General features: G+C 45.1%; 1 protein-coding gene across 6 annotated transcripts in view; it reads right to left on the reverse strand.

The window, feature by feature from the left end:
- The window catches only part of FARP1 (FERM, ARH/RhoGEF and pleckstrin domain protein 1), a 330,763-nt gene that overhangs the window by 101,964 nt on the left and 203,749 nt on the right, over positions 1 to 25,050 (reverse strand). For all 6 annotated transcript variants that reach the window (XR_005200535.1, XM_037739083.1, XM_037739086.1 and 3 more), the window contains exon 3: positions 10,133 to 10,237. Coding sequence is in view for 5 of the 6 variants with exons in the window: in XM_037739083.1 (XP_037595011.1) it covers positions 10,133 to 10,237 (105 nt within the window). In the remaining variant the exon portion in view is untranslated. The remainder of the gene's footprint in view (positions 1 to 10,132; positions 10,238 to 25,050) is intronic.

The raw sequence follows: 25,050 nt of genomic DNA on the forward strand, positions 1-25,050 counted from the left end.
CCCTTGTTCCCTCTCTCGTACCATGACATCCTGTTCCCAATTTGCCTTCTGCAAAACCCCCCAAGGCCTCACCATGCTTAGAGAGCCTGCAGAATCGTGAGCCAATTAAACCTCTTTTCTTTCTTTTCTTATTTTTATTTTTGAGATGGAGTCTCACTCTGTCGCCAGGCTGGAGTACAGTGGTGTAATCTCGGCTCACTGAAACCTCTGACACCCTGGTTCAAGCAATTCTCCTGCCTCAGCCTCCCAAGTAGCTGGGATTACAGGCATGCGCTACCATGCCCAGCTAATATTTGTATTTTTAGTAGAGATGGTGTTTCACCATGTTGGTCAGGATGGTCTCGATCTCTTGACCTCGTGTTCCGCCTGCCTCGACCTCCCAAAGTGCTGGGATTATAGGCGTGAGCCATTGCGCCCGGCCATAAGCCTCTTTTCTTTATAAATTACCCAGCCTCAGGTATTTCTTTACGGCAACACAAATGCCCTAACACAAGCACGTTTCTTATTCAGATACAATACAGCCAACAGATCAGAAGATCGCTGCACTCAGAAGAGAGTTTATTATTCACAGTTCCCAAGAGGAGGGGGCCCCCCACTCCACAGGGAGTACCAGGGCTGGTCCTGAGGCAGAGGGACAGGGGGAGGGGGAACAAGGGCAGGAGTCTTTACCATCGCTTCCATGGGGAAGCGAGGCAGGGCAGGGTAAGCAGGTTCAGCACTGGCTGATCTGCACCATTTCTGTGGGCTCTGGCTGGGGGAACCTGGCCCTAGAGTGACTCTAAGGCAGCGGATTGTTGCCTCCCGGTGTGTGAGAACGAGCAGGAAGGAGGTGGCTGGCTTGGGCTCTGGACTGGTTAACTGGTAAATAACAGGGACATGCACAGGGAGCCATTTGCCATCTCTAAGAACTGGTAAGCCCGGGGTGGGGGAAGTCGCTCCCCTAGTCAACAAGGCCTCAGGTATCCGAGAGTACAGAGGGAAGAGATCAGGAGTGGCCAGGGGCTCGCAAGGAGAGCAGGAGGAACTGGAGCACAGGGAGGGACTGGGGCCGTCACACAGCTCTGTGTAATGCTGTCGTGGTAGACGCATGTCTGGACACATGTGTCAAGACCCAAAGAGTGTACAGCAGCAAGAGTGAAACATCATGTCAAGTCTGGACCGCAGTGAATGAGTGAATGATACTGGATGGACGTTGGCCCATCAGCGAGGCCACGCAGGCCACACTAAGGCACGGTGTCAGGAACAGGGGACACTATGGAGGGACAGAGCGGGAGCAGCATATAGGAACCTCTGTGCTTTCTGCTTAATTTTTTGGTAAACTTAACACCACTCTAAAAATATTAAATCTATTAATTAAACAAAACAAAACAACCACCCCCCCCCAAGAAGCCCCCAAAATCATGTATTCTCCTTCCCACTGGAGAGCTGGAACATCACCCATCGCTCTATTTTCAAGGGGCCGGTCGTCCCAGACTCTCTGCTTGAGGGGAGCTTTGCCTCCCCTGGGACGTGCCTGTCAACATAGCCACCATCAGACGGGGCTGCCCCGTGAGGTGACAGAGCCGCTGTACAACCTCACCCCTGCTGGCTTCCCACATCTGCAGGCTGTCCTCGGTCCTGAGACATTCTTCATCCTTTATACCTGCCACCTTCCTCAAAAAGCCCCTCTTCGCCTCAGGCCTTCAGACCCCTAGGAAGAAACGAGGGCAGAGGCTGCGGCTAAGCACAGATGAAGGGGATGTGTCTGACTCTCGCTAGAAACCTCCAGTGAGGGATGCCTGTCATTCTGGCAGCCACCATTTCCATGACCTCCCATCCCTCAAAAGTAGGCCTGCTACTGATAAAGCTCCTCTCCTAGCACAGAGGACAGAAAATGAATGACAAGGTGACAATTTTCTTCCTGGAGCGTCACCAGTATTTATGGATAAGAAATCAGAATTTTTTTATCAGGCTAGTGAGCAATGCCATTTTAATAAGACAGTGGCAGGCCGGCTTCATTGATTTCTGAGTTAGATTGCAAAAATGAAATACAACAGATATCTGAGTGCCTACTATGTGCCATGAGACCTGCTGGGCTCATCATTGTGAAGTATCTGATTAGCCTTCATGAAAACCTTGTAAAATAGTCACTGATTTCTCTCATTTTCTCAGATGAAGTGCAATCTCAAGGAAGTTAATCAACCTAGCAGGTAAATGACAAAGAGAATGTTTAGGCAGATTTACAAGTCCCCATGCAAAGCTTTTCCAGCTATCCTCAATAGGCCAATGAGATAAATCTTCCAGTTACAACTATCTCTCTGCTCTTACGGTTTGTGCAGCTCTTTCAGACAGGAGATCCGAGGCAAGGCAGCCACGTGCGACATAGAGAACGTGAGTTTGGAATGTGTGTGGATCCCAGTTACATACTTCACTGTTAAGGTTTGGGCACATTACTTCTCTGGATTTGCTCACTGTAAAACCTGCGTGATAAAACTCCTACCTACCACAGAGACTGGCTAACTAAGGCACATGGGCCAAATCCGGCCAGCCTCCTGCCTGTTCTGCCACAGGTCGTAGCAGAGACTGGTTTTTACATTTTCAAGTGATTAAAAAAAAACTCAAAAGAATCACATTTTGCGATATGTGAAAACTATATGAAATCCACATCTCCGTGCCCATGAATAAAGTTGCACTGGAACACAGCCACGTCCATTCATTCACATTGTCTATGGCTGTTTCTGTTCTGCGAAGACAGAGTTGAGTGTAACTAAGGCACTTTCCTGGACTCAACTTTAGCCAGCCTCCTCCTCTTCTCCATGAGGCCTGAGCCTCAGGCTTCCGTGCCCAGTTTTAGCAAGAATCCTGCAAAGTCAGTTTCGAGAGAATCCGCTGGTTAGCTCCCAGAGCCTGCCTCCATGGCAGTCTAATGGTTTTCTGGCCCTTTCCCAGCCTTCAGACTGTATGTACCAATTAGCAGGCATATTAAGTACAGGGTCTTGATTCTCAGGATCAGTAGTGTTTCTGCCATGGAAAGCTCAAACCATACTTTTAAACAGCTGATTAAAACACTTTTCTGTTCTGTGGAGTGATCCTTTAGGGGCAGTGCTGGACAACAGCAAGAACAGGACAAGAGCCAAGGACCAGAGCAGGCCAAGCTTGTGTGTCAACACCACAAGGAACTCTTTGAATTGACAAGCCTTGGGACAAGTCTATTTAAGGGTAGAACAAAATTGATTATTTCATAATGGTCACTAGTTTCTTTACAATCTTGAGAAACACATCTTAGATAAGGAAAAACACTTGTTTTCCCCTTAAACTCCTTCACATCCTTACCATGAATAAGGCTCTGACTTGAGTAAATACATGACAGAAATGATGAGAATAAAGACCGAAGGCTGGGCAGAAATTCAAGCTGCCTAAATTCAACAACTTATCACCTAGAGACAAGGATTTACACCCTGACATGCCTGGTGCTTTGGGAAAACCAGTTTCCCACGCATCACACACAGAGAAATGGGTGAACCCAGTTGTTACAAGCCTAGGACTGGGCATTTTTAGACAAACCATGCTTTTTCTCAGGTAGGAAGATGGGTGCAGTCTCCCAAATAAAGACTGGCAGAGGTGACAGTCACACAGTGGTATTAAAAAATAAGTGATGGCACACCCACGTTCATTGCAGCATGGCTCACGATGGCCAAGAGGTGACAGCAACCTAAGTGTCCATCCATGGAGGAATGGATACTGGAGACGTGGTGAATACACACAACGGAAATGGCACTCCGCCTTAAAACCGAGGGAACTCCTGTTGTATGCCACCACGCAGATGAACGTCGAGGACATTATGCTGAGTGAAATAAGCCAGTCACAAAAAGACAAAGACCGCATGATTCCACTTATTTGATGAAGCGTCTAAAGAAGACTCTTACTAACAGAAAGAAGAACAGGGATGGGGAAAGGGAACTGGGGAGTTTTTTAATGGGTATAGAGTTTCCATCTCACAAGATAAAAAAATTCTAGGGATCTACTCTATAAGGAAGTATGTGTGGTTAACACTTCTGAACTATACACGTACAAATAGTTAAGATAATACATTTTATGTTATTTGTTTCTGACCACAAGTTTTAAAATAATGATAACAGTGAAGATGATGACGGTAACAAGTTTCCGTAAATAATGCTTTTGGAACACTTTAATGGATCCCAGACACTGAGCTGCATGCTAAGAGACTGTCAAGCAATGTCTGTGGGTGGAGGGGAAAATCCAGCTGCTGCTGATGACTCTCACAGGGTGAGATGCTCTTCCTCAATCCACACAAGCAAAACTGGCCTGTGGCTCTTCCAAAACAGATTCTGTCAGATGACTCTCTGGTCATCATTTCTGCCACTGTGTTTTCTTTGCATTTTTGGAACTTTCATTGCATTTGGATCTATAACTATTATTGAATCCTGGTCAACAAGGTGAAACCCCGTCTCTACTAAAAATACAAAAATTAGCTGGGCATGGTGGCGCGCACCTGCAGTCCCAGCTACTCGGGAGGCTGAGGCAGGAGAATTGCTTGAACCCAGGAGGCAGAGGTTGCAGTGAGCTGAGATCGTACCACTGCACTCCAGCCTGGGTAACAACAGCGAAACTCTGTCTCAAAACAAAACACAAAAAAAACTATTATTGAAGTTATAGATTTCACATGTTGTAAGTGCAGAGCTCACTGGATTTTTACAAACTGGTTGTTCCCATGGAACCAGCAACCAGATCAAGAAAGAGAACACAGCCGAGACCCTTGCAGCAATCCCTATAACCCCTCTGGTCATTTACACCATCCCCTCTAATATCACAGAGTGATTCTGTCAAAAGAACTGCTTTTTTTTTTTTTTTTTTTTTTTTTTCTTTCTTCTTTTCTGTCTCTTCTTCCCTCCCCTCCCCTCCCCTTTCCTTTCCTTTCTTCGACACAGTTTCACGCTGTCACCCAAACTGGACTGCAGAGGAACGACCTCAGCTCACTGCAACATCTGCCTCCTGGGTTCAAGCGGTTCTGCTGCCTCAGCCTCCCAAGTAGCTGGGATTACAGATGCATGCCACCACACCCAGCAATTTTTGTATTTTTAGTAGGGACAGGGTTTTACTATTTTGGCCAGGCTGGTCTTGAACTCCTGACCATATGTGATCTTCCTGTCTTGGCCTCCCCAAGTGTTGGGATTACAGGCATGAGCCACCACACCTGGCCTCAAAACAACTTTTAAAAATTGAGGTGGGGGAATGAATGAATGAATGAATGAATGAATGAATAAATAAATAAATAAATATATTGAGGTGGGTAGATCACCTGAGGTCAAGAATTTGAGACCAGCCTGGCCAACATGGTAAAACCCTGTCTCGGCTGGGTGTGGTGGCTCACACCTATAATCCCAGCACTTTGGGAGACCGAGGCAGGTGGATCACAGTCAGGAGTTTGAGACCAGCCGGACCAACAAGGTGAAACCTGTCTCTACTAAAAATGCAAAAAATTAGCCAGGCGTGGTGGCGCGTGTCTGTAAACCCAGCTGCTCAGGAGGCTGAGGCAGGAGAATCGCCTGAACCCTGGGGGCAGAGACAGCAATGAGCTGAGATCGCGCCACTGTACTCCAGCCTGGGCAACAGACCAAGAGACTCCGTCTCAAAAACAAACAGACAAACAAAAAACTGTCTCTACTAAAAATACAAAAATTAGCTGGGTGTGGTGGTAGACGCCTGTAATCCCAGCTACTTGGGAAGCTGATGCAGGAGGATCACTTGAACCCAGGAGGCAGAGGCTGGAGTCAGCCAAACTCACACCACTGCACTCCAGCCTGGGCAACAGAGACTCTCCGTCTCAAATAATAATAATTAATAATAATAATAGTTTTCTGCCATTGGCTCAGGCTGGAATTCTGTAATTGACAGACAAGGGAGGGGCATCTGTGGCATTAAGTGGAGACATCAGGCTGGTCTCAAACTCCTGACCTTGTGATCCACCCCGCCTCAGCCTCCTTGTTCTAGACAGAGCCGAGTTTCAATCCCATTTCTTTGCTGTGTGCCTTTGGGAGAAAGACTTAACCTCTTTAGGGCTTAACTTCCTCATGAGCAAAAGGGGATATAAAGCGCCAGTGCAGGAATAGATGAGCCACTGGATGTGAACCCAGCACTGCGTCTGCACTTAGCTCTCTAGAGCCTGTGCGGGCGGACTACGGCTTTCTGTTATACAAAGTTCTGCTGGAACAAAGACACACATTCCTTCTCATATTATCTATGGCTGCTTTTGCACAAGGGGAGACTCGAACAGCTGCAGCAGAGACCGCATGGCCTGTAAGGTACTATCTGCTCCTTTACTAGGAAGGTGTGGCCCCTGCTCCAGAATGTGGGTCACGTGTGCTGCTATACCCACAGGGACTAGAACACTCCAGTACATAAGAAGTACTCATGCAGTGGCCTTTGTGTGATGTGTGATGAATAAACACTTGCTTCTTTAAGTCATCGACAGTGGGTTTTTTTATTTTGCAGTTGAATACATTCCTAAACAATATTATAAGAAAGGAGTGAAATCATAAAAATGAAGCCTGGTAGCAACCTGAAAGAAGTCAGCCCTGCCTGGTACCTAGAAATCAAAATAAGCTTACAAGTTCTAATGAAAGAGAAGCACCCATGGTGAACAGAAAAAAAATTAAACTTGGAGTCAGGAGAACACAGAATCGTAGCTGTGCCGTTAGCTAATTGGTAGATTCAGACATGCGGAAATTCTCGGCATCTTAGTGCCCTCAGCTGTGAAGCCCAAACACCGCTGGCGATTTCTGGTTTGGACAAACAGCTCCTGCAGGACTGGGACTGGACAAGATCGGAGTCAGGAAACCCATCGGGAGCTTCAAGGAGTTCAGGCAGGCACTGAGCAGGGTTGTTGGAAATAATGAGATAACACTATCTTCAGGTGTTTTGAGAATCATCATTTTACCATGAAATAAGGGCGTGAAACAATATTCCACAGAACTTGCTACACTAATTGTTTCCTGGACTCTCTTAAGATGCTGTGTATGCCTAATGAATGGAAACCGAAACTACTTCTTGCTAGCTATCACTTTATCTCACTTTTCATGTGAAGTCTGATGCCACACACAGGGCAGGCACAAAATAATTTTTAGATGAACAGGAGAATGCAGAATGAGATTTGGCAGGTCTGTGGTCATATGCCACACTGGAAAAAGGGCTGGGAGTCAGGGAAGCTAGGATTTAAAGTACAAACCTGAAAACGACCGAGTGTTTGGAGGTGGGAAGAAATTGAGAAAATACACCTTGCTCTCATTTTTAGGCCTGTGACAGATCGCTCATTTGCCACCTGCTCTGCTCTGAGGTGGTCTCGATCTGCACGACCTCTGAGGGCTCTGCCCTTACATGCTGCCTTGCCACCTGTGGTCACCTTCTCTTCACAATGAACTTTCTCATCCCATTTCAGAGCATCCACGGACATTCATAATAATCATAAGATTCCTGAATCCAAATTTCCACCCAGATCTCTTTCCTGTGCTCCAGGAAATACACCTTCTGGAACTGCCTGCTGGATGTCTCCACTGAATGCCACGGATGCCCCTGCCTCCTCAAGCTGGCATGGGACTCATCTTCACCCCCGAGCATGGTCTTCCCCAGGGATGGGCACTACTGTCCACCCAGGCTGCAAAGCTGAAAAACTAAGCCTCTCTGAGCCCTCTCCTTCACAAGTGTATTCATTCAGTCACATCCTCTCCTACTGCCCCCAACCCCAATCTCCGGAATCCATCCAGCTCCTGCCAGCCCAAGTTTCCCTTTCTTCTAGCCAGCACCATTTGTGGCCAGACTCATTGCTACAGCCTAATGGCTTTCTTGACACCAGTCTGGTTCTATTCCAGTGTAATTTAATTCAACTATACTATACTGTATTGTATTCTTATGTATTATTTTAGACAGAGTCTCGCTCTGTCACTTAGGCTGCAGTGCAATGACACAATCTTGGCTCACTGCAACCTCCGCCTTCCGGGTTCAGGTGATTCCCCTGCCTCAGCCTCCCGAGTAGCTGGGACTACAGGCACATGCCACCATGCCTGGGTAATTATATTTTAGTAGAGATGGGGTTTTACCATGTTAGCCAGGATGGTCTCAATCTCCTGACCGTGTGATGTGCCCTCCTGGACCTCCCAAAGTGCTGGGATTACAGGCATGAGCCACCGCACCCAGCCCAGTTCTCATTCTAAACCAGAACTCAGATCACATCACACTCTCTTATAAAAGCATTAACAGCTTCTCAAACACATTAGTTTGAGTATAGAACTGTGAGGGCTGATAGAAAACCCTTGGCTCAGTGTGATGACCCAGTACTTGAAACATGGCTAGTTGGAAGCAAGAGGTGTTGAGGTCACATACACACCAGATTTGAAGACTTTGCAGACAAAACAGACAGTGTGAAAATACCTCATCGTAGTTATTTAGACTGACTGTGTGTTCAAATGACAATGTTTCTGGATATATGAGGTTATATAAAATATATTTTAAAGTGAATTTCACCTGGTCGTTTGACCTTTTTATCATATTGCTAGAAAAGTTAAAATTGCACATGTGGCTTATTTCTCCTGACTGCAACAGCATAGAAAGCCCTTCACCACACGGCTCCCCGCTGAGCTTCCAACTTTCCTTCTCCCATTGCCTTTATCATTGCCCTTCTTGTCCCTTTCAATTCTGGCCTCTGCAGGCTCCTGAATAGCCCACTTGCTTTCTAGTTTTTGTACAAGGGGTGCCTCATCTATCTGGTACATTCTTTCTATTAGACCAAGTCCTCCTGGTCTCCCGGGACGCGGGTTTGCAGAAGGCTCTCCTGAACTCAAATTGTGTTTGTTATCCCCACTGCCCAGCACTACCGCTCTCGGGGAGCACCTGTCACACATCCTCTATTTGCAGGGCTCCCCACCTGGATCATAAATTCCCTGTGTCTCACTCACTATTAAATTTGCTGTGCAGGGACCAGTAGAAGTTCCAGGAACTCAGCATGCATAGAACCAAAGAATAAAAACATAGCCAATGAACGTATAGCCCCAAAAGGTGCTTAATAAAAGGTAGACTCAGGCCATGTGCGGTGGCTCACACCTGTAATCCCAGCACTCTGGGAGGCCGAGGGGGGCGGATACCCTGAGGTTGGGAGTTTGAGACCAACCTGGCCAATATGGAGAAAGTCCATCTCTACTAAAAGTACAAAATTAGCCTGGTGTGGTGGTGGGCACCTGTAATCCCAGCTACTCTGGAGACTGAGGCAGGAGAATCGCTTGAACCTGGGAGACGGAGGTTGCAGTAAGCTGAGACTGCACCACTACACTCCAGCCTGGACAATAAGAGCAAAACTCCGTCTCCAAAAAGGAAAAAAAAAGGTAGACTCATATAGGATTAAGTAAGCACCATCAACCCAAAAATATTAAAAAAAAAAAAAATACCAGGAAGCTATGCTCTACCTTTTGAATTCAATTTTGGTGAAATCTTTTTCCAGAAAACTCTGACATATTTAACAACTTTAAAATGGTTGGACCCAATGATTGGCTAATTCGGCACCACTGGATTTGAACAACTGAACACCTGGCTACGAACACAAACAGAAACGTAGTACTCAGTTCACTGGGGCAACATTGGTAATAGCAAAATACCAACAAAAACCAAGTATTCCATCATTTACAATGGAAGTTGTAAATTATACATACCTCTTTGGTGGAATGGCGTACAGCCATGAAAAAGAAGGAAATGGACTCCATGTGCTGAAAAGGAAAGATTTCCCTGCAGCAGGGAGGGAAAGCAGAGGGCAATAGTATTTCCTCACATATGTGTATTTCAAAGATATATGTTTGCATATGCATCTACACAGAATTTATCAGAAATATACTCAAGGATATGTATATTCACAAGGTAATAGCTTCTGGAGGCAGACGTGGGAGGGCAGTGATCACTGTGTGCCAGCTTGGACTTGCTAATCATATACATGAATATTTTTATTACAAAACATATTAATGAGGGCTTTCTGGTGTTTTTCCCTCTATTTCTGCATGACCACAGAAAAGCACCAATTATTTCACTGCCCTGCCCATCCCCCCACCAAGACGAACAGACAGTAAAATAGCAACATTAGGTTGACATCACCTACCGTGATCTTTTTGTGATCAGGAAACTCAAGGCCAAAATAGTCACCTTCCACGAGGTTGAGGTGGCTGCAAACGGCATCCAGCAGCACCTTCCCAGGAGCTCTTTGCTGCGGGCAGAAACAACAGGGTTAACCCTGAGGCAGGCAGGGATGAAAACAAACCACAGCTTGCTGCGGGAAACCGCTGGATTCCCAAGTCTACGGGTCCTTCACAGCTTGCCACCACCCGCCACCATGACACCAGGAACACCAGCCAGCCCCATCTACACCTCTGTGCCTGCTCTTCCCAAAACTGGATGCAAATCTCTTAGCATTTTCTTCCCACTCCAATATCACTCCTCCCCACTTTTTCAATTAATCGACTATCTTTTCAGAGTAGTTTTAGGTTTACAAAAAGTTGAGCAAAAAGTTCTTCCCACCACACAGTGTCACCATTATTAACATTAGTGGTAGAGATTTGCTACCACAGTGGGGCCAATGTTGATACAGTATCATCACTCACCCTCCATAACTCACATAAGCCTGCTCTGTGTGCTGTAAAGTGCTATGACAAGTGTTGTGACCTGTCTGCATCACAGTATCATACAAAATAGTTTCACTGCATTATATGAGTTTCACCCTCAAAATCCTGTTTTCCAGCTGTTCATCCCTTCCTCCCCCTCATCTCTGGTGACCACTGATCTTACTGTCTCTATAGTTTGCCTTTTCCAGAATGTCATCTAGCTGGACTCTTACAGTATGTAGCCTTTGTGGACTGCCTTCTTTCATTCACAAATATGCATATAAAGTCCCTCCATGTCTTTTTTTTTTTTTTTGAGATGGAGTTTTGATCTTGTTGACCAGGCTGGAGTGTAACTGAACGATCTCAGCTCACTGCAACCTCTGCCTACTGGGTACAAGCAATTCTCCTGCCTCAGCCTCCCAAGTAGCTGGAATTACAGGCATGCGCCACCATGCCTGGCCAATTTTATATTTTTAGTAGCAGCGAGGTTTCTCCATGTTGGCCAGACTGGTCTCAAACTCCCAAACTCAGGTGATCTGCCCACCTCAGCCTCCGAAAGTACTGGAATTACAGATGTGAGCCACTGTGCCCGGGCCCCTCCGTGTCTTTTTATGGCTCAGTAGCTTATTTATTTATTGAGACAGAGTCATGCTTTTGTCACCCAAGCTGGAGTGCAATGGCACGATCTCAGCTGACTATAGCCTCCGCCTTCCAGGCTCAAGCAATTCTCCTCCCTCAGCCTGCCGAGTAGCTGGGATTATAGGCACCCCAGCTAATTTTTTTGTATTTTTAGTAGAGACGGGGTTTCACCATGTTGGCCTGGCTGGTCTCCAACTCCTGATCTCAGGTGATCTGCCCGCCTCGGCCTCCCAAAGTGCTGGGATTATAGGTCTGAGCCATCATGTCTGGCCCTCTCCATGTCTTTTTACGGCTCGGTAGCTACCTAGCTACTGAGTTATCCATTGCACTGTATTACAGGTGGTTTAGTATCTATGTGTCTATGTCCCCAATTAATTTCAGGCCACTTTTTCATCTCTGTATTCTTATTGCCTAGCACAGCACCTGGCAATCAATCAATGTCTGCTGAAATCAATACTATTCAGGAATTTGCTATACACTGCATCTACAGCGAAAGGGAATATTATATATAAGAACTCAAGTTCTACACTGAAGAGTTTAGCTAGCTAGCTTGCTTGCTCATTCATTCATTTATTCATTCATTCATGAGTCTTGCTTTTGTCGCCCAGGCTGGAGTACAATGGCACAACCTAAGTTCACTGTATCCTCCACCTCTTGGGCTCAAGCAATTCTCCGGCCTTGGCCTCCCAAGTAGCTGGGATTACAGGCACCCACCATCATGCCTGGCTAATTTTTTGTATTTTTAGTAGAGATGGGGTTTCGTCATGTTGGCCAGGCTGGTCTTGAACTCCTGACCTCAGGTGATCCACCCACCTCGGCATCCCAAAGTGCTGGGATTACAGGCGTGAGCCACCATGCCCGGCCAGCTTATTTATTTTTACTGTGGAATAACATCCCACTGTCTGGATATAATACAGTTCATTCATCTACTGAAGGACATTTTTGTTGCTTCCAGTTTTGGCAATTATGAATACAGCGGTTATAAATATTTGTGGACAGGTTTTCTGTGAATGTTAACTTTTCAACTCATGACCCCAGGCCTTTCTTTGTGACAGTCAAAGCCCTGTCCCTGTGGCTCTCTCCTTCTCCACAAATATGACATGGATGGTTTCCTTCTCTACATTCCAGTAGCACCCTGCTCTATCCCAACGAGACTACATGAAGATTGAAGGGAAAGTGTGTATTTTTTAATCTCTGTATCACAATGCCTAACTGCCAACCGATTTTGTTGAAATGAATGAACAACTCAATAACAGTTATCCATTCCACTGTATTACAGGTGGTTTAGTATCTATGTGTCTATGTCCCCAATTAATTTCAGGCCACGTTTTCATCTCTGTATTCTTATTGCCTAGCACAGCACCTGGCAATCAATCAATGTCTGCTGAAAGCAACACTATTCATGAATTTTCTAGACACTGGATCTACAGGGAAAGGGAATATTATATATAGAACTCAAGTTCTACCCTGAAGAGCTCAGAATCAGAGACTGATAGTAAAATGGATCAATTCCACCATATAGATCAAATCTTGGGAAACAAATGCTTCCAAAACACAGCCATTCAGTTGCTTGTTTTATACTTCTACCTTCTTCCCTGAGACAAGCAGAGCATTTTAGGAACCAGTCAGTAACCCTGGAGACTGAGCGACAGCAGGAGTCAAAGCCTGCTGAGGACACGGATGGGCGCGTCCATGAGCCTGGACCAGCATGAACAGAGGAGTCAAGAAAGACGCTGCTTGGTGTTCAACATTAAGCACCTTTTGGGTTTTGTTTTTTTTAAACAGATGCCACTTTACTCCCCCACACTTGCCCTCACTGCAATCCAGGAGATGCACATTCTCTACGGATGATTCCAGACTCTCCAGATCTGACATGCCTGGTCCAAGGATCACTGGCAGAGTCATGTCACCTGCATGAATGTCAGGAGTCACATGTGATTGCATGGAACCCTCTTCTTCCCGGACAAGCTCTCCTATTCTCCAGGCATGGTTATCCAGAGGAAACAGCTCAGGAGAGCAGAATGGATCACTGGTCACCAGTCTTATTTTCTACCAATCTTATTTTGCTACAGCGATTGCCCTGTTTCCGACGTACAGGGTCAGAGTAGCATTTCCCACCTAGGTCAAGGAAGGGAGCAATGCCCTGCTCTATTCCAGTCCCTGATCTTGGGTTTGAGTCCCCACACTAGCTGCCAAGAGCTGCATGGTTAACTTGTGATCAGCAACTAATTCTGGGTCCACCTCTCACTCCAGTAAAATCTGTAGACATTAATAAGAACATTATAGACCAGGTGGTGGCTCACGCCTGTATTCCCAGCACTTTCCGAGGCCAAGGTGGGTGGATCATTTGAGGTCAGGAGTTCGAGACCAGCCTGGCCAACATGGTGAAACCCCAACTCTACTAAAAATATAAAAATTAGCCAGGTGTAGTGCTGTGCGCCTGTAATCCCAGCTGCCAGGAGGCTGAGACAGGAGAATAGCTTGAACCAGGGAGGCGGAGGTTGCAGTGAGCCACTATACTCCAGCCTGGAAAAAAGAACATTATGAAAATGGGCCAAAGGATAAGAACTTGTGGAAGAATTCCCATACTCTCAGATTTTCTTTTAAAGGAAGAACACATTCCAGTTTCACAACCTTCTTTCTCACAACTCTTGACATTTCCTATTTGTGATGAAAATAAACCACCAATTATCTGACCAGCTGGCAAGCACTCACATTTCCCAAAGAATTCCTGGAACTAAGGGAATTTGATAACTTCATCTAGATTTACAGAGTCTGGGAAATGAGACTTAACAATTCAACACTAGAAATCTCAAAAAGTAAAACAAAACAAAAACTAATACACAATGAATGTCTTTATGGACGTGGCATTAAAGTGAGCGCTTTAGAAGAGAGGAGAGGGAGAGTTTGCATCTACACTGGGTACTTCACGGAGTCAGCAGAGGTTTCTGTGAATGTACGGAGCACATTTTGGTGATAATACGAGGGCGTGTTGCGTCCTAGAACCTGCAGCCTCGCCCCAGCATTGCACACTCCTTAGGTTCTGTCAGAGACAAGTGAAGCAATGATGATTAACTACCTGCAGTGTCGGGTTTGCAGCAGAGACTTACGATCTAGCTAATAAATGACAAATTGACCCTTAAATTTTTTGTTAAAATTTATCATTTTATAGAAATGTTTATAGAAAATGACTTTTCTGCGGCAACAAAATTTTTATAGGGCAATGTCAACTTATAGTTTCAATAACATCTTTATAGCTTCTAAAATTCATCTGTAAAAGAGATGTCCATAAAGCATTCTACGAATTCCCCTGTGAATGCTGGCTCTAACTATGGTTGTAAGGAAACTCCATATGTAACATCACTGAAACCTACAAGGGTTTAAACGCACCCACTACATGACAATGGCATGGGTAAATGGCTCTACAATGGTGATATGGTTTGGCTCTGTGTCCCCACCCAGATCTCATGTTGAATTGTAATTCCCAATGTTGGGGAGGGACCTGGTGGGAGGTAACTAGATCATGAAGGCAGATCTCCCCCTTGCTGTTCTCCGGACAGTGAGGAGTTCTCATGAGATTTGATGGTTTAAAAGTGTGTGGCAACTCTGCCTTTGTTCTTCCTCTCTCTCCTGGTCCTCCATGGTAAAACATGCTTATCTTCCTTCATCTTTTGCCATGGCTGTAAGTTTCCTGAGGCCTCCCAGTCAGGCTTCCTGTGCAGCCTGTGGAACTGTGAGTCAAGTAAACCTTTCTTCATAAATTACCCAATCTCAGGTAGTTCTTCATAGCACTGTGAGAATGCACGAATGCCAATGTGCTACATGGGCTTTGCAATAACAGAGCACCAGGCAGCTAAGCCTAAAGGGCCTCCAGACATAAAGATACCCTAATAGTCAAGGACTTCCTCTCTCTTTCTTTTAGGATTTGGTACTGAACTATTTAAGTGTGTCAATGCACACCGGTTAAAGTCTGCTTCTGAGGAAGCTTCTCAGAGAAGACGGGCAGAGAAAGAGCTTGTATTTCACTAAGAAAATGATTCTTTTTTCCTATAGTAAATTTACTTCATCAGCCTGCAGCATCATTTCTCTGTAGTTACTGCCCGTGAGTTTTTGAACTTCACTCTGAAAGTAATTCTGTTCCATGTCACATTCCAGAATACAAAATGGTGCAGCCACTAGGGAAAAACAGTATGGCAGTTTTTCTAAATAACAAAAAAAGTCTTATCCTAGGATGCAGCAATCCCATTTCTGGGAATACAACGAAAATAACTGAAAGCAGGGTCTTGTACATCCACGTTCACAGAAGAATTGTTCACAAGAGCCAAAACCTAGAAGCAACCCAAGTGTCCACTGAAAAATGAATGGATCAGTATGTGGAGGATGATTATACACAGCGGAGGACGATTCAGCCTTCAAAAGGAAGGAGGCTCAGGAACAGGGTATATCACGAATGAAACTTACAGACACTATTCTAATTGAAATAAGCCAGTCATCAAAGGACAAATATTATATGATTCCACTTAAATGAGGTACCTAGAGTAGGCAAATTCATAGAGACAGAAAGTGGAATGGGGGTTGCCAGGGACTTTGGGGAGGGGGAATGGGGAGATGGTGATTAACAGAATCACAGCTTCAGTTTCGCAAGCTCAGAAGAGATGGATGGTGGTGATAATTGCGCAACAATGTGAACGTACTTAATGGCCCTGAACTGCACAGGTAAAAATGGTAAATTTTTTTTACCGTTTTACCACAATTTAAAAAATGCAGAAAGGGGGAAGAAGTACTTGAGGAATGATGGTCATATCTATAAACAACTGAAAACGGTTATCCACAACACAATGTTTTAACTCTACTTTTAAAGATAAGAAAATAAAGAATCTATTTTCTTTACATCAGATCTTAGAAAAATATTAGGGGGTAAGACCTTATCGCATGGGGAAAATGGGTGAAAATCCACGTGTATGCACTAAATATTTGCTACTATTTCTTCACACAAAGAGCTCTTTTATGTCTGGCAAAAAAGGGATAAACTGAAAATCTTTGGAAATAATGGCAAATTAGGCATTTGGGGCAGGCTTTGCACTGAAAGCTGATGATGGGAATCCAGAGCCACAAATCCACTAGCCTTTTATTGCTAAAAAACCAAACCTGTGGGGCCAGCTACAGTGGCTCACGCCTGTAATCCCAGAACTTCAGGAGGCCGAGGCAGGCAGATCATGAGGTCAAGAGATTGAGACCATCCTGGCCAACACGGTGAAACCCTGTCGCTACTAAAAAGACAGAAATTAGCTGGGCGTGGTGGCAGGCACCTGTAATCCCAGCTACTCGGGAAGCTGAGGCAGGAGAATTGCTTGAATCAGGGAGTCAGAGGTTGCAGTGAGCCGAGATCGCACCACTGTACTCCAGCCTGGATGACAGAGCGATACTCCATCTCAAAAAAAAAAACAAAAAAAACAAAATAATAAAAAAACAAACCCGTAAATAAATCAATAAAGTTTGAGTGGGGAAAAAGGTAGAAGCAGCACAGGTTAAGCTGACAGAACCTAAGAAAAGAGACCCTGTGGAAAATTCATCAGTAAAAGTAACTTCTTAAAGGTTAACTTACTTCAACACACGCATGCTCGCGCGCACACACACACACACACACACACACACCCTACGCAGACCATTATACATGAGGACAGAAAACCCGCTTATCTAGGCATCATTTGAAAACCTGTATGTGAGTCATGGTTTAATATGAAAGACATCTGATGACAAATGAATATTTTGTTGTTTTTCAAAAAAATAATTATTTCTGTTATTTAAACTTTTTTTTTGGAGAAGGTGTACTGCTGTCGCCTTGGCTGGAGTGCAGTGGCACCACCGCAGCTCACTGCAATCTCCATCTCAGGCAATCCTCCCACCTCCGCCTCCCAAGGAGCTGGGACTACAGGTGCACACCACTACATCTGGCTAATTTTTTTTATTTTTTGTAGAGATGAGGTCTTGCTATGTTGCCCAGGCTGGTCCCAAACTCCTGAGCTCAGGCAATCATCCTGCCTCGGCCTCCCAAAGTGCTAGGATTATAGGTGTCAGCCACCACACCTGGCCCAGATGAATGTTTTTGATGTCCCTGAGGGTTTGTGCTGGGGGTAGGGGCAGATCTCAAAGGCTCCTATCAGCTCTAAGAAACCATGAGTCCCACCCCATTCACTACCAGTCTCGACCATAATATTCCTGAAGTGATCTCCTTACAAGAGGCCAAACAGGGCCAAGCACAGTGGCCTGTAATCCCAGCACTTCGGGAGGCCGAGGAGAGTGGATCACCTGAGGTCAGGAGTTCAAGACCAGCCTGGCCAACATACAGAAACCTGTCACTATTAAAAGTACAAAATTAGCCAGGCATGGCGGCACATGCCAGTAATCCCAGCTACTCAGGAGGCTGAGGCAGGAGAATTGCTTGAACCCAGGAGGCGGAGGTTGCGGTGAGCCGAGGTCGCACCATTGCACTCCAGCCTAGGCAACAAGTGTGAAATTCCGTCTCAAAAAAGGAAAAAAAAAAAAAACGAAGAGGCCAAATAGTCATTATAATGTTCTATTTTGAACAAACCAGCAATTCTTGAAACCTTGAAACTATGGAATCAAATTTTTGTCCCTTTTTTTTTTTTTAAACTGGCTACTTTTAATGATGCTCCAAAAGACAGCTGAATTTTAATCTAGTGACAAAGCAGTGGGCTGGCTCCACGCTGTGTGTCCCTGTTGACTTCTCTGTCCTCAACTGGCTTTTCATTGGAGCCTATAAAATTAAATTTAGGAGGAAGTTTACATTCTTAGGGAATGGCTGGCATGTACGCACGGAATACTAAACAGCACGCATGTTCACACAGTGCTTCTAGCTATTAAAAATTGTGACTCAAAGTTGCTTCAGTTTATCTTGACTTTAAAACATTTCTAGGCCAGGTGCGGTGGCTCACGCCTGTAATCCTAGCACTTTGGGAAGCCGAGTTGGGTGGATCACCTGAGGTCAGGAGTTTGAGACCAGCCTGGCCAACACGGTGAAACCCTGTCTATTAAAAACACACAAAAAATTAGCCGGGCATGGTGGCACGCACCTGTAGTCCCAGCTACTCGGGAGGCTGAGGTAGGAGAATCGCTTGAACCCAGGAGGCAGAAGTTGCAGTGAGATGAGATCCTGCCACTGCACTCCAGCAAGACTCTATCTCAAAAAATAATAATAATAATTTCCACGCCTTCAGGTTATTGCTATAACAAGGTTTTAAGCAGGAGTATTTTTTGTTTTCTAAAAGAATAAAGACACCATTCTTTCTATAGGTTGGGAGTATATTCTCCCTCTTCCTACTGGATTAAATAATCTAAATCCATTAATTCCCTACCTGAGAGAGCTAACGTACTACTTTCTGGAAATTATCTCATAGACAGAATTGGATGTTTGACCAGGTTTACAAGGTTTGCATCTGCTGGGGCTACAGAGAGCCATTTCTAGAAGTGTTTTGTTTGTGCTGTTTTGGGATTTAGCGTAACCATGACAACCAAGGCATTCTCTCACTCAGCAGAAGGGAATGGGTTCTCTCGAAGGCCTTGTGTTCTTCTCTCTACCATTTATACCTTTAAATATTGTTCAAAATCCTGTAACTCACTAACCCTCGACCCATCTCATCCTAGGGCATCACAGGGTCACAGATTTTCTTATAGCCCTTTGGCAGATTTTGACCAGGTGGGCAGAGGTATGGATAACTAGGACTGCTTGAGGAGGCTGGGGTGTATTTATCAAGCAAGTTGCAGTGTGCGGTCACTATGCTAGGCAGAGAGAAAGAAAAGCAACAAGATGAGCGTCTCTCTTTGGGTCAGTGATATGGTTTGCCTGTGTCCTCCCCCAAATCTCATCTTGAATTGTAGCTCCCACAACTCCCAGGTGTGTGGGAGGAACCCTGTGGGAAGTGACTGAATCATGGGAGGTCTTTCCCATGCTGTTCTCACAATAGTAAGTCTCACAAGATCTGATGGTTTTATATGGAGAAGTTTTTCTACACAAGCTCTCTTTGCCTGCTGCCAACCATGTAAGACATGACTTACTCCTCCGTTGCCTTCTGTTATGATTGTGAGGCCTCCCCAGCCATGTGGAACTCTGAGTCCATTAGGCCTCTTTTTCGTATGTCGTTATTAGCAGTGTGAAAATGGACAATTCCGTCGGTGATGTGCACAAATAACCTGCTAAATTGGAGTACGTGGTAAGTGGCACGTTAGAGGAACTAAAAAAAGGCCATAGAACGTCAGGGAAGAGAGCGAGTGGCTATTCTCCCTGACGGTGGAGTTCTTTGAGAGTGGAATACCTAATGTGTTTTAGAAGCAGCCCACCTGAATGGGTCTTGAAGGATGAGTAGGAGTTGGCTAGGTAAACACAGATGGGAACATGAAGACTTATGTCTGCTCAGGTGGACATAACCAAACACTAATGCACTGGGTGGGTTAGACAACAGAAATTGATGTTTTCACACTTCCGGAGAGTGTGAAATCTACACTCAAGGTATAAGCTGATCTGGTTCTCTGAGGGCTCCCTGCCTGGCTTGCAGACAGCCACCTTCTCATTGTGCCCTCACATGGGTGAGTGACAGCAAGCAGGAGCTCCCTGGTATCATTTCTCCCAAGGTCACTAGTTCTATCAGATCAGAGCTCCATCCTCATGGCCTCATTTTACTTTTATTACTGTACTTCCTTACTCCAAATACAGCCACATTGGGGGAAGGCATCAAGAAATTAATTAGGGATGGGGAGTACTAAATTGCACTCCCCACAGCACACGAGTTACGAAAGGGTGAGAGATGCTATTTGATGCTATTATTATTTCCCTTTTAGGACTGGTGTGAGAATTCAATGAAACCATGACCACAAAGTACCTAGCAAAGGGCCTGGCCCATGACACACATTCTCTATGATTATTGCTGCCACCATGACGGTGCAGGGAAATGCAAACTTACAGAATGAATGACAGGGGATGAGTTGATACTAGAAGGAGGTCCCACTTCCCAACCCCAAAGGTGTGTGTCTGCAACTTCCTGAGTGGAGCCTGTTAGTACAGCTGCGTGCCACAGGACTACGTCCCCACGGGAGAGTCCCCAGAGGGTCGCTGCCTGTAGTCGCCTTGGAATTCAGCTGGAAGTGACAGAGAATGACACTCTTCCAATGAAATGTGCCTGTGGGTCTCCTTTGGACCCTGATAAGCTGCAGATGGTGATTCCAGAGGCCCCCGAATCTGTTTCTAAAAAGCTCCCAGAGAATGCTGCTGATGGGGCAAGGTCCAGGTTTGAGTAGCCAAGTGCCAGAGACATGGATGAGATCCTATCAATGACACAAGGGTCCTCTGAGGCCAGCATGGCTGGCTCTGGGGTTTCTCACTCTGATTTCCATCTGAGGCTAGTATCAAGCCAGAGATGCATCCACAGTAAAAGATATCAAACCTGGGCTGGGTGCGGTGGCTCACACCTGTAACTATAGCACTTTGGGAGGCCAAGGTGGGAGGACCACTTGAGCCTAGGAGTTCAAGACCAGCCTGGGCAATATAGTGAAACCCCATCTCTATAATTTTTTTTTAATTCGCATGCAGAGACTGGAGGAAGGCAGCTGTGAACCAAGGGACACCAGAGACTGCCAGCCACCCCAGAAGCCAGGAAGGAGTCTACGCAGAGTCTCCGAGGAGGCGCAGCCTGATGACCCTTCATCTCTGACTTTTGCCTCCAGAACAGTGAGAGAATACATTTCTGCTGGTGCCAGCCACTTGGTTTGCAGTATTTTGTCGTGCCAGCCCTAGAAAGTAAATGCTGCCTTAGGGACATCACCTGTTCCTTTGCCAAGTTGTGCGGGAACAATGCAGTTGGCTGTGCAGTTTTCCTTCTGAATAAACAGGTTACAGTAAAGTAATAACCCGTTAGTGGATTTACAACCATATAAAAATCGTGGCCTTCAAAATTTCTCTATCTCGATCTTCAAATATACTCAGCAAATAGTAGACTCATTATGGGAGGTGATCTATTTCTCTTACTGCTAAAAGGCATTCATTTCTTTTGACTGTTGTTGCTCTAAGTGTGAACTGTACTCCACAATTGAAATATATTCAATTCTCTTTACAAAATATTTTCTTTTGAGACGTCCCCTACAGCCTGGTGAGGTGGGAGGGGCCATATGCCAGGCCCAGAATCATGCCAACTCCCAGCTGCCCACCCAGGACAGCCTCTACCTCAGCCCAGGCCTTCCTAACTCCCAGGCTTATGTGAAAATCTGTCAATGAGAGCACAGTTTGAGAAATTCCACAGGAACTTGCTTATCTGTCCAGAAATGCATGCTTTTCCTAGAAAGATTAGCACAAGGCCACTGCCAGACAGGGCTCAGTACAAACCAGGAGACAAATGTCAGATTGTGGCTAAACGTGGCAGACGACACACAGGAGCTTACCTCCAATGCATCTGGAAAGCTCACTGCAACAACAGTGAAAGAATTAAAAAGGAAAGGCCCGGTGGCTCACGCCTGTAATCCCAGCACTTTAGGAGGCCAAGGTGGGAGGATCACTTGAGGCCAGGAGTTTGAGAATAGCCTGGGAAACATAGGGAGACCCCATCTCTACAAAAATAAAATAAAATTAGTTGGGCAAAATAAAATTAGCAGGGGCTGAGGTGGGAAGATCGTCTGAGTCTGGGAGCTGGAGGCTGCAGTGCTATGATCATACCACCTCACTCCAGCCTGGACAAAGTGAGACCCCATCTTAAAAAAATTAAAAATAATAATTAAAAGGGGGAAAAGGAATAAATTCATGGAAAACAGAGCAAATGAAAGAGGAGACAGGAGGTGACAGATTTGCTGAAAATTGTGAAAGGTGACCAAGAAGAAAGGAGAAATCTAGTTACAGAGGAGAGGAGGAAGAGTCAGCACCAGGAGGTGGTCACATTATGCAGAGTGCCCCCAAGGAAATGGGAGATGCCAGGTACCTCCAATAACGTAGGAATAGGGGAAAGCTTTTAGAAATACTGTAATTTGTACCCACATATAGCTAAGAGTTTATAACTTTAAGCAAAACACAGAAAGTTATAAAAAGGAATATTTGAATAACAAGAAAGAGCTCTTAGAAATAAAAAAGTAACATAAGAGAAATAAAAATTTCACTAGAAGACTTTAAAGATAAAGCTGACAACTCCCCTAGAAGCTAGACTTGAAGAGATGAGAAAGAAGAGAAGATATAAGACATTTAGAGCCACAGATCCAGAGTTTCAACAACTGAATAAGAATGGATAGTGAATGTGGAGGTTTTATTAAGCAGTTGAAGTGGCTCTCAGCAGAAGGGGAGCTGGAAAGGGGATGGTGCAGAAAGAAGGTGATCTTTGCCTGAAACCAGGCCATCTCCAGCAGGTCCTCTCCAAAGTCGTGATGTCTGAAGTTAAGCTGCATTTATGTGTAATCTCTGATGCTCAGTTGCTTCTTCTCCTGTCAACAACATTCAGCTGCTTGTCCTTCTGCCAGCTGAGGTCTGGGGTTTATATGGGGACAGGATGGGGGGTGGGGTGGGCCAAAAAGCAACACTAGGGAGTGAAAACAGGAATTCCTTTTCTCTTCTAGGGCTGTGGGTCCAGGCTTGAGGCTAGACCCTTTGCCAGGGACCCTGGCCTCCTGTCTCCTGTGCATATCAAAAGTATATTACAAGCCAGAACAGGGCATTCCTACCTTTTTCACTTTCCAGACATCAGCAATAACATTTGTAGTAAATCTGGACACTTGAGACCAGTTGCAATGGCTCTGAAGGTTTACCCTACGGGCAGAAAGGATCAATACGCCTGCACACCTGCACCTCAGCTCTGCTCTAACTACTGGGACATTCCAGGCGGGAGGACAACAGAGTGCCCAAGGTCAGTCACTGGAGGCAAGCTACTTCTTGTGCCTCAGTTTCCTCTTACATAAAATGGACCTAAAGATTGAACCATTCTGTAGGGTCACTTTAAGGATTAAACGACTTAGTATACACCATGCCCTTAGAACGACATCCAGCCTAGGCAAGCTCTAATGGGTGTTCGTGATGACAATGACAATGATGTGGAGGAGGAGAAGGTTGGAGGAGGAAAAATTAAATGACTCAAAAGCTGAACAGCAGACCGGATGGCACCCTTGTCAGGAAACTGTGCTCACCACTGACAGGAAGTAAAACTTTAAACCCAAACCCTCGGGAGCAGAACAAGGCTTTCATTCTGGGGCAAAGTAGCTAAATGTTTAGGCCTGCCCATCGATTCTGCCCACAAATGCTGCGATTCTTCCTGCTTGCTGGGGCTCTAGGGGCGGCCATGCCGCCCCTGAGGACACACTGTCTCCTTGTTCCCCTAGGCACTAAGTCCCAGCGTTCAGAACCCTCGTTAAACACACTTCAGATTAGGTTTCAGAGTCCCTGACTCCAGGCCGTGAAGAGAATAGGCCCTTTCAGCTCCCTCACTGTAATGGAGCAAGATACAGCCATGGCGTCATTAGTACATAGCTCCCTCCTTCTTTCATTCCAAGGCTCTGCAAAGACAGACAGGCAGTGTGTGTGTGTGTGCGTGCGCACGCGCGTGTGCGTACAGGTGGACGTGTGGGGGATTTCTGCTGCTTTCTTGCAAACCTGGTTTGAAGCAAGCAACAGAAATAAAAACATTTAGGGGAGAATCCAGCTCTTCATGGTGCTAGGTCTGTCGTCCCCTGACCTTGAGCAATTCATTGTCTTTTCATTCCTTTTAGAAGTAGATGAATAAAAACTTCTAAAATTTATCCAGATTAAAAAATCATGCTTGACATTTTGATACTTTCATACCTATTAGGCAGAGAATAAAATATCACATGTAAAATGAACAAGGCAAGTATAAAGCAGAGGATGCCCGCTTGTAGAAAGCAAGACACCACTTCCAGCAAGAGCAACAGATGGGTCTTTTTCCTCGTGCCTGGTAAGACCGGCACTTTTTCCCTCAGGCTCAGTGGTCTAATGAAGCCACAAAAGTACATTCAGCCCGCTGATCCTGAATCTTTAGAAAACACACCTGCTATCATATACTAATACTTGGCTTCCAAAACTATTATTCCAAAGGAAGGTAGAAAGTAGAAATTTTGTTGAACTTGGTCCCATGATTCAGGAGAAAGGTGAAGACTTTGTAAAACAAAACCACCAAATGACACCTGTGGTTCCCATTCTCATCTTCCATCATATGCCAAGTTCTTCAACCCTGACTCTGAAACACAGCATTTCCTCAAAAACCAATCTTACATGAAAGAAAAATTATTCTGTTTACAGACACTTTCTATAGAATGTATTTTTTAACCTTTTTTTTCAAATAGTCAGTTGGGAGAAAGAGAACATTTTCTCACTCCTGAGAAGGGGATTTTCATGTTTTTATGCAAAGGCTTTTATATTAAAAATCCATGAATCAAACTGAACTATGAAAACACAGCTGTCCAGATCCTTTAAGAATTCTTAGCTCTTTAGTTTCCAGAAAACTTCCCAAACACATACTTTTTACTTTTCATTCTTTTTTTAACATGTACTTTTCAGGTTTAATATTCTGTTAACCATGGTGGCGGGGGAGAGGGCGCTTCAGCGCCAGGTTTGTGCTCTGCAAAGAGGTCAGAGTTCTAACCGGATACTTAGTATTTATTCTCCTTTGAAGAGCTGGAAAGCTCAGAATATGGAAAATAAATTTACAAACAGGTATATTACAAAAGTACAACAATCATATCCAATAGATACAGAAAGGAGAATGGTGCTTAGGGGTGGGGGTGG

The sequence above is a fragment of the Cebus imitator genome, unplaced genomic scaffold (genome assembly GCF_001604975.1).
Source record: "Cebus imitator isolate Cc_AM_T3 unplaced genomic scaffold, Cebus_imitator-1.0 Scaffold62, whole genome shotgun sequence".
Taxonomy (NCBI): Eukaryota; Metazoa; Chordata; class Mammalia; order Primates; family Cebidae; genus Cebus; species Cebus imitator.